The sequence below is a fragment of the Rhagoletis pomonella genome, unplaced genomic scaffold, assembly GCF_013731165.1.
Source record: "Rhagoletis pomonella isolate Grant_MI unplaced genomic scaffold, Rhpom_1.0 Rhpom_scaffold_00003, whole genome shotgun sequence".
NCBI classification, from domain to species: Eukaryota; Metazoa; Arthropoda; class Insecta; order Diptera; family Tephritidae; genus Rhagoletis; species Rhagoletis pomonella.
In genome coordinates, this window is record NW_023458557.1 from 80,916,106 (window position 1) to 80,925,300 (window position 9,195).

The 9,195-nt window shown below is 35.3% G+C and overlaps 2 protein-coding genes across 3 annotated transcripts; both read left to right on the forward strand.

Moving 5' to 3' along the window:
- The first annotated feature begins 755 nt into the window (after positions 1–755).
- On the forward strand, positions 756–3,352 carry LOC118735626. 2 transcript variants are annotated; one of them, XM_036465483.1, is made up of 4 exons: positions 1,003–1,069; positions 1,824–2,263; positions 2,737–3,021; positions 3,079–3,352. In XM_036465483.1, the coding sequence occupies exons 2-4, from the start codon at positions 2,116–2,118 to the stop codon at positions 3,267–3,269; spliced, it is 624 nt and encodes a 207-aa protein (XP_036321376.1). In that variant the 5' UTR covers positions 1,003–1,069; positions 1,824–2,115; the 3' UTR covers positions 3,270–3,352. The 2 variants fall into 2 exon arrangements, with proteins under 2 accessions (XP_036321375.1, XP_036321376.1); XM_036465482.1 differs by lacking the exon at positions 1,824–2,263 and having other exon boundaries at positions 756–1,069; positions 2,780–3,021.
- A 1,717-nt stretch (positions 3,353–5,069) lies between these two features.
- On the forward strand, positions 5,070–6,852 carry LOC118735625 (DNA damage-regulated autophagy modulator protein 1). Its single transcript, XM_036465481.1, has 4 exons — positions 5,070–5,252; positions 5,577–5,698; positions 5,764–6,151; positions 6,212–6,852. The coding sequence occupies exons 1-4, from the start codon at positions 5,188–5,190 to the stop codon at positions 6,381–6,383; spliced, it is 747 nt and encodes a 248-aa protein (XP_036321374.1). The 5' UTR covers positions 5,070–5,187; the 3' UTR covers positions 6,384–6,852.
- The last annotated feature ends 2,343 nt before the right edge of the window (positions 6,853–9,195 follow it).

A 9,195-nucleotide genomic window follows, 5' to 3' on the forward strand; every position in this document is an offset into this window, starting at 1 on the left:
CAGATATCCGTCCGAAATCCCCTGCAGAAGCGGCTGTCCTAGCCGATGAGCGTGACAACCTTCGTAAGTCCGATCTCGGAAATCCACGCATCAGGGATGTCAACACGGAGATTCGGCAACTCGTGAACGAACATTAGCGGAAAGAGCATATCGTCACCTGAGTGGAAGATCGACCTATCTCTGGAGCCAGTTCGAAAGCGCTGCAGTAGCTATAACTTCTACCTTTGTAAATTATTGTTGATTTTCAATAACATTTTTCGTAAGAAATGGCCTCAAACTCAATAAAATTGTTGAATATAATTCTTATAAGGCCATAAATAACAAAAAAACGTTTAAGGTTAGTCAAACATACCGAAAGGAAGTCGGAGTCACATTAAAGTCGATGTTTAAAAAATCGGTAAAACTGCCAGCGATGTATCGTCAATTCCGCGATGTTACCGGTCTTTTTCACACGCTCGAAAATCTCGTTCGGGTTCAGCTTTTTTCTCTCGCATGTGAGATAGAGTTGTGTTGTCTGGCTGGATGTTTTTACTGTGAAGAATTCTGCGATATGAGAAAATTATAGTTGAAAGCATGCGAGATGCCGGAAAAAGTGTGCTTCGTACTTTTTGCGGTCTACACGTGCAAGATCTCGCATGCGTGGTCACGCGAGCGAGATTTGCCAGGACGTGAAGACGGCCGGTTAGTAAATTGTAAAAATCGATGGTAAATATATCGAATATTGAACCGATATTATCGATGTTTCAGAAACATCCATGTATCCCTTGCACTCCTATAAATAACATTCTACATACTGGCAAAACAAAAAGTTGTTGGGAAAAATGAAAGTAGAAAGATTAAAGTTAAGGCGGAATTTTTGGACTTCCGGAGAAATTGAGTGTATGCTAGATTTGCTTCGCGAGGTGCATAAAATGCAAAGAAACACAGCAACAACCAATTACACGTTTGTTCAGATAGCCACTAAGATGAAGAGGCGTGGATTTCCTAACAAGAGCGCCCAGCAGATACGGCGCAAGTGGTTCCAAATGAAGTCTGCTTATTTGTGCTACAAACGAGGCAATGTCGAAAGGTGGGTACAGTTCATATAAATATACATATATGTTGCACACGAAAGGATTAAGGAAATGTGGCTATTTACATTGCACCTTTTATGTGCAGTGTTGCCATACCTTAATACTCCTATATTGGTACTGCTAAGGTTAGTACACATTCTCGATCAAGTTTGTCAGTGAAGAATTTGTCACTTTTGACTGACGCCTTGTAGCGGTCTAACTACCAGCTATGGCTCTGCACATTGGTCGTCCAATCATAGTTGCTTCATCGTCACAATCATGATGCAACGATACTTTCGCACACTCGGTCGTGATATTTCAATTCATTTGGCGTCTAAAAATTCACTTGGAGCAGGTATTTTCTATTTTTCTGGTTGATATTTTCGCGAAATATTTACAAAAACCTGCAATTTTAAGATATAGACTGTGCTGCTGCTTCTTTACTTTTCCTGAAATGTGTTTTGTGCATGCACACAGAGACTACAATTTCGTCATATAGTTAAAACGCTGATATTTATTGAATTTTAATGCAATTATACACTTTAATAATTTCCACAGATTTTATGCAAAAAATACAAAATTTTTATGCAATTTTAATGCAAATATTAACTTTTTCACTAATTTTCCCCCTTAAAATGTAAACAAACAATGCGTGCACAACGATTAGCAAACGACAGTGCCGTACTTATCCGTTTCTGCATCTACGGTTTGCCGATAACGACAAGTGTGCAGATCTCCTTTAAAATGCATGTGCTCTGCTCAAAATTTCAGGGCGAGACGATAACGCAACTTTGATTGGACGACAAGTGTGCAGATAGCCTATGTGTGGGATCAAATCCTTATTCAAGCCTCAAGCGAAACTCATCAAGGAAAGATACTTCCTCCAGTAAAATTTACCTGACTATTTGTAACTAAATCCTAGAGTACCGGGCGGACTAAATTACCCGCTGTTTGATTTACCATCAAGTGTATTTCACTCACAAGGAAGTTCTTGATCGTCCAACGTACAAGTTCCAGCAACTTTTCGCCTTAATGTACTCACGTCGGTCTCGTCTTCACACTCATGGCAACTCTAGAAGGTTCTTACCGAAAATTATCGTTATCGAACGCTCTTGCGCTTGTTTTCTGTAAACGTTCGTCATTTATCGAACGTTTTCTTATTCTCCCGCTGTCGAATTTAAACATTTGTTCATGTCTTCGCAGTATTCGCCTTATACTAAGTTCACATATAAGTAGATTATCCTCATTTTCGAGCTTAACACCCTAATCTGTAATTATAACAAGAGATTAGCCGTATAAAATTCGTCCCTTGTTAATCTGTAATTATAAAATAATCTCAGATTTAACCGATAACTTTTCGGTGTCCATCCTAGTTTTATCGATTGTTTTTGCGAAAGAGAGGAGAAATGCCAAATGTAAAAGTAAACAAAAATGTACGCTAGCAAGTAAAAGAGGTTTGTAAAGGTATTTTTAATAAAATGTTAAGTTAAAATATATTTATATTGCTTATTATAGCAGAAAAACGTGATCACGGTGGCACAGAGAAGAAACATAAATTTTCCTTGAGATGTGGGAATAACAAGCACAACAAATTTGACGGCTAATAATCTGAGATTTGCCTGTGTAAACGGGGTGATTAAGAAACTAGCTTTGATTGAGATAATATTGATATGTGAACATAGTTTTAGTGTTTTTGTCTTCCATTTATTGCTACTACCCTTTTTAAGGTTGCTCTTGATACCCGAGAAATTTCGCTCTACAATTGCACAATTCGTCGACAGAGAAGTTCAGCCAACAAACTATCAGGAAGTGTCACCGTCACCGTCTCCGCCACCTGCGCCGTCCTCATCACTTCCACTACCACCGCCAATAGCTCCAGAAGTAGTTCAAGCACCTACGCCTCCGTTAATTAATAGCAATACAAAAGCTAAAGTGCAGGACACATTCAATGCCCCAAAACCGCCAGTTGGTAAGTGATTTGGAAATTTTTAATTGAAAGAAATATTTAATAATTTTTTCTTTATAGCTTTTGGAAAACGTGTTTACAGAGATAATAGATTTGATGAGTTCCTTGTTCGTGTAAAACAAACACACAAAATCATTAATAATGATTTTTTGAATATGCAGAAAATTCTAATGGATTTCGAACATGCTTGTCAAAAAGAGAGAGACGCTAAAATTGTATCATTTATCAAAAGTATTAATTATGATTTTTAAAAAAGTGAATAACACCACTTTTTACTCTTATTCCACGCAATAAAATAGTTTTTCTAGAAAGCTTTAATTCCAAAAGAATTTAACTTTTTTATAAGACTTTTCTTGTTAGTCTACTGATTTTCTATGCAACACCAAAAATATTTTGGGGATTCCCTTAATCTCGTAAAGTTTTAAACCGTCTAAAACTGTAAGTTTACGAGGCTTTTATGGGAACACCCCTTTGTGAAAAGGTGTAAATAGGTGTGTAAAGTGACTGACAGATCAACCAGGATTTATTGAAGCAGTTTTTGTTTCGTAGTATTTTCCATAACATCCCGCCTTCTTGTTGTTGTAGCAGCATACAAGTTCCCCAAAGAGTTTTGGGGAGTGTTGCTGGAGTGCCAATCCTTGGCCAGTTATAAATCTACGTCGTTCCGGTTACGTTGACCCGACTGTCGGGGGAACGTCCCGCCATCTTGTATCTATCACTCGTGGCTAAAATACAGTTAAAAATGCCGAAAATTAGCAGAAAACCCAAGTCCCCTTTCAGACAGTTCAAGTTTTGTAAGCAATTTGTTTCGTATTCTCTTTTGTGTTTTCTATTTGCGTCAACTTTTATTCAAGTTCTTGGTTCTTTAAATGGGAAGCAACGAAAAGATCCAAAGAGACAGGAAAACTATAAACGAATTGACGGTACGGTGGTATCTGTATTCTTCCCTTCTATTCTCACCTCCTTCGCCATGGAACGAGCAAACTTGAAAGCAAGATTTGACGTGTCTAAAAACTGACGTAAGTGAATACAGTTAGGTCGGTGTTATGCAGAAATTTTGTTTGGCAAACTGCGTGTAATTGTTGTTGCAGCAAACTCAAAGAGAGCGAGTTTGGCGACTCTCACAGCAAACTAAAGTTGTTTGGTCAAACTGCAGCAAATTCGGTGTTGTCATATACAAAAATTTTAAATTTTGCGCGTTATGTACATCTGAAATTCTCATTTCGTGTTGGCAATAGCCATGAAAACCATAATGAACGTGCAACCCTGTGCCAAACTCGACTTAACCACCTCCGAGCGAACTAAGCAGCCGCCATTTAATTTGGCAAACAAAAGTTTGTCTGCATAACACCGACCTTACTGGATGAAATTCATTCATTTTATTCGCATATTATTTTCATTAGGGGAATGCGCTCTTATGTGTATTCGTTGTATGTTGTGTAATCGTAACTGCATGAGCGTGTGATTTGTTGTTGCTAGCGGTACATCAAATACACATGCAACAGCAACCACACGCTCGTCCAGTTACACTTACGTAGGATACATCGAATACACAGAAGCGCGAATGCCACTTTATTTTCATTATTTTATCGTACATTTTAGTATTAAAACTTCGGCGCCTCGGCAACACTGAAGTTTACGGGGTTGTTTGCGCATCAAATTTACCTCGTAAATTTATGAGGGGCTCGTAAATAGAGCTCCATACAAGGCGTATTTAACAAGGTGGTGTTGGCCGTATATAAGTAAAAAATTACACTAACAAATTATACGCTGATGTCCATACTGTCATTGGTATGAATTACAACAAACACATCATTTTGACGTAATGGCCTCCACGGCGAAAAACTCAGCTGGCGCCCCAACACCACCTTGTTTAATACACCTTGGCTCCATACAAATTTTGCCAGTTCTTTTACGAGCCTCTTAAATTTACGAGGTTTACGAGTTTAAGGGAAGACCCCTAGTGTAGTACACGCGCACTATTTTAGAACACGAATTTAACATTTGGCTACTCGATTAATTTTACAACTGTTCTTGGCAACTCGATAAATTTTATATACATACATATATGTTCTTGGCAATACAGCTTGGTGTTATTTTTCTGCTCATGATAAACAAGACAGCAGATTAGTTTAAGTTTAATCGTTGTTGTTTAAAAAAATCCTGAAAATGTCATTTATATATCTTATACCGGTCGCAGTTTTTCTGCTGTTTCAGATAACATTTCTTGGCACGTAAGTAAATTTGCAGGAATTCAATTGCGTACTAAGCTTTTACGTGGGCATGGATTGTTTTTTTTTTTTAGAAAACACTAAACGCACTAACTCCATTGATTTTTTTATTTGTATTTTAATTATATGGATCACAAACATTGTATACATATTTTAGTAAATATGTTTATATTTACGTACATAGATGCATTTCCCTAAATTAAAAAAAGCCAAGGTCAAAAGTTAAAAATCATGAGATATCTGAAATTATGCACGCATCCCCCCTTATCTTAAAATCGTGGTATTCTTCAATGTATGCTTGCATAAATTTATTTGGTATATTTTTAGTTATATAGCTGCTGTACTACAGGGTCATGTAGTGCCCACTGTGCCATATATCAGTGATGCTGCTACATATTCTCCAGAGAGTTGCGTATTCGCCCAGCTCATAAATATGGGAAGCATACTATGTAAGTGAAAATATTTGTAGCTTTAATGCGAATTCCCAATTGTTCATTTTAACACTTTTTTACAGTGGGCATCACAATTTACATACGTTATAGACAAATTCAACAACTCTATAGCCATCATCCCGATTTGGGCTCTTTGCTATTGGTGTACAACAAGATTGCATTTTGGTTCGGATTAGCTTCTTGTTTGGGTATAAGCATTGTTGGAAACTTTCAGGAAACAAATGTACGGATCGTGCATTTTACGGGTGCATTTTGTTGTTTTGGCAGTGGTACAGTTTACTTTTGGTTGCAAGCATTGATCACCTACATGGCGTATCCGATTGCGAGTACGAAATTATATGCACACATTCGTTTGGGAATGTCCATTTGCTGCACGATATTATTTATTTTGATTGCTGTCACTGGTGTCATGTCACACATTCTTTTCAAAGGCGAAAATCCAAGACAATGGTAAAATAAGAATAACAAAAAAGTTTCCGAAAAACAAAGGTAATAATATTATTTTACTAGGTACCCTTCGGACGGTGGCTGGTATTTCCATGTTATAAGCTCAATATCGGAATGGATTATGTCTACTATTTTCTGCTTTTATATTTTGACTTTCACGGAGGAGTTTCGCGATGTTAGACTTGATCATCCGGAACTGACGTTGATCTCCTATTCAATAACTATAACAGACTAAAATGAATTTATTAAAGTGATTGGATTCTACTTCATTTACAAACCAAACAACGATTAATATGTATCCATATACTAATTACATGTAGTGCATATGTACATGCATACCATGTAATTCCAAAGTAATATAAAAGTGCTGTGATAAGTAACTTTTCTTTGATTAAAATATTACACAGCAAATATGAATTATTTTATTTCAGGAGTACAGAAAGTATACCTTTTATTTTCATTCATACAAATATTTAAATATAATATACCAATGCCGAGAAAGGCACTTGCTACCAACCAATATTGGCCATAAGAGTATTGTATAAGAACTAAGAAAGAAATTCAAAATAAATAAATAATGGTTAATATTAAAACAGAGTTAAGCATTAAAATATTTGCTTATATTATTTCATAACTTGTAATCATCTCTTAATTATATTATTAGCCAATTTTGGGTATTTTCCATTCTTTCAAAAATGCTTTAATACAATAGTTTTTGAATTGAAGTGTACTTATCGTATTGAAATATATCGTTTAACCATTAAAGCATCTTTGTTTATATTTTCATACCATTTTAAGTTATATTACCATCGAAAAGAAGGTCATATCTGCAATTTTTCAGATATTAACTTTTTTCAAATATTCCGTTAGGTGGCTCTTAGATGCGATGCTATACTAAAATTGTCCTTGAGCGAAACGAAACTACAACCACATGGAAGAAAAGTTCTGAACCAAAACGATGAATCCGCCTTTATAGAATTATTGGTAACTATTTAAGACGGGTTGTGCGCACCCTTACTTTGGTCGAAGACTATTTGTCTTCTAGTTGCCAAGGTAAGTGGAAATTAGTGACACAATTGAACGATAACATAACACATACAACGTTTTGGTTGACTACAGTCAGGTCTACGTAACGGGAACGACCCATATTTATATCTGCCCAAGAACAGTCACTCCAGCATCATTCCCCAAAAAACCCATTTGGGGAATTTGTGGGCTGGTAATAGAGAGCGAAGACGTCCCACTTTTGAATCGTGAATGTTTTCTTCTTCGTGCCCTAAACAGCACAAATCGCCAAAGTGACAAACTGCAAATCAGCTGTGTTTGCCTGTTACATATATGTACCTGGGTTGTTGCGAATATTCGCATTCGCAACCGCAGAGCTTCGGCATTTATTTTAATATTCGTATTCGCAAAAATCAATGCGGATCTTTTGCGAATGCGAATATTGAAGGGACCAAAAATTACAGTTATTTTTTTACGAGTTGAACTTTGTTTATTCCGAAATAAACGTCCTATCCGGGTAATAAACAAACCGCTTATCCGAATTAAACAAGTTTGGTATCCAATGAAAGAGGACTGAAATAGCTTTAAAACTGAAATGTCAAAACGAGAAAAGCCACACATTCAAAAATATTTCAATAAAAAATGTTAATTAAAATAGAACAAACATTGGGTCAGGTATGTATTTACATGAATTTCTATAGTATTAAGTTATAAAAAAATTTAAATAGAGGTGGTAACCTTCATTCGTTATTTCTGTTTAAAAGCTATTTCAGTCCTCTTTCATATGATACCAAATTTGTTTAATTTGGATAAGCGGTTTGTTTATTATCCGGATAGGACGTTTATTTCGGAATAAAAAATATTAGGTCAAATTTAACTCGGAAAAAATAGCTGTTATTTTCGGTCCCTGGAATATTGTGCAAGTGCTCAGACGTATATCTAACCAGTCACAGAAGAAAGCATTAAAAATGAGTTACAAAAACTAAAATCGAAAAACGCTGATGACGTTTAAAAAGTTTTTATTAAGTACAATGTTCCATTTTTTAAATTTAAGTACTAAAAACATTCAGTCTTATCATGAGTTTAATTTTCCCCGAACCGGTTCACTTTTCACTTTTGGTTTTCATGTACTATTTACTATGGGCGGAATACAAATTTTCGGGAGAATTTTTTTTTTCGGGCAAAATTCAGGATAAGGCAGATTATTAAAAGTTATTAACCTTTCTATTTTTTATTTTCCTAAATCACCTAATTTATCCATCTAAATTATTTCTTAAAAATACATGACATCCGCATTCGCATTCGCATCCGCGGATGTCTGAAACTCTACATTCGCAGCATCCCTAATATGCACATGTCTGAAGAATATATAGGGACGCAACATTTTAACAAGTTTTTATTTTGTTTATTTAATGTTTATTTTTTTTTTTTAATGAAAGTATATATATCTTGCTATATAAAAAAAAACATCATCTAAGTCTGAACTTTGTACAAAAATTAGGAAAATTCCACAAAGTTCCATCAAAATTTCAAATATTTTTATCAGATTTTTTTTTTTATTTTGGTTACCATTTTGTAGTGTAATAAGTGCAAGGACTTACCGTTAATTTTTAGCAATTCTTTGTTCGTTCATTTCCTTCCATACAAAGCATGCTCCATATTTTTTTGTATAATTCTGGTTTATTTATTCAGCGGATGGCTAATATTTTATGGAGAAAATGTGCAACACCGTCAGCAAAAAAAAAAACAAAAATGCCAAAAATCAACGGTAGGACCTAGATACCTCAAACTTGCACGAAAATTTAATATTCTACAAAACTGCATACCTAGAATTTGTTACCTTTTGAATAAAAAGTTTGAAAGTTTAGTAAATTTTTATAAATGTTAAAAAAAAGTTTTAAGATTTACTTAAATAGTTTTTGTTAGATATTGAGCTATCTATATATATAAAATTAAGTGGCAAAACTTCCTGTTCGCATACTCCTCCTAGACGGCTTGCCCGATATCAAAGAAATTTTCAGGGGTGATTGGGGTCTGTGTGG

Coding starts and splice junctions, on each gene's coding strand:
- LOC118735625 (XM_036465481.1), top strand. CDS start 5,188: ATGTCATTTATATATCTTATACCGGTCGCAGTTTTTCTGCTGTTTCAG. Junction 5,253..5,576: donor CAGATAACATTTCTTGGCAC/GTAAGTAAATTT, acceptor GTATATTTTTAG/TTATATAGCTGCTGTACTAC. Junction 5,699..5,763: donor AAATATGGGAAGCATACTAT/GTAAGTGAAAAT, acceptor ACTTTTTTACAG/TGGGCATCACAATTTACATA.
- LOC118735626 (XM_036465482.1), top strand. CDS start 822: ATGAAAGTAGAAAGATTAAAGTTAAGGCGGAATTTTTGGACTTCCGGA. Junction 1,070..2,779: donor AAACGAGGCAATGTCGAAAG/GTGGGTACAGTT, acceptor ACCCTTTTTAAG/GTTGCTCTTGATACCCGAGA. Junction 3,022..3,078: donor TGCCCCAAAACCGCCAGTTG/GTAAGTGATTTG, acceptor TTTTCTTTATAG/CTTTTGGAAAACGTGTTTAC.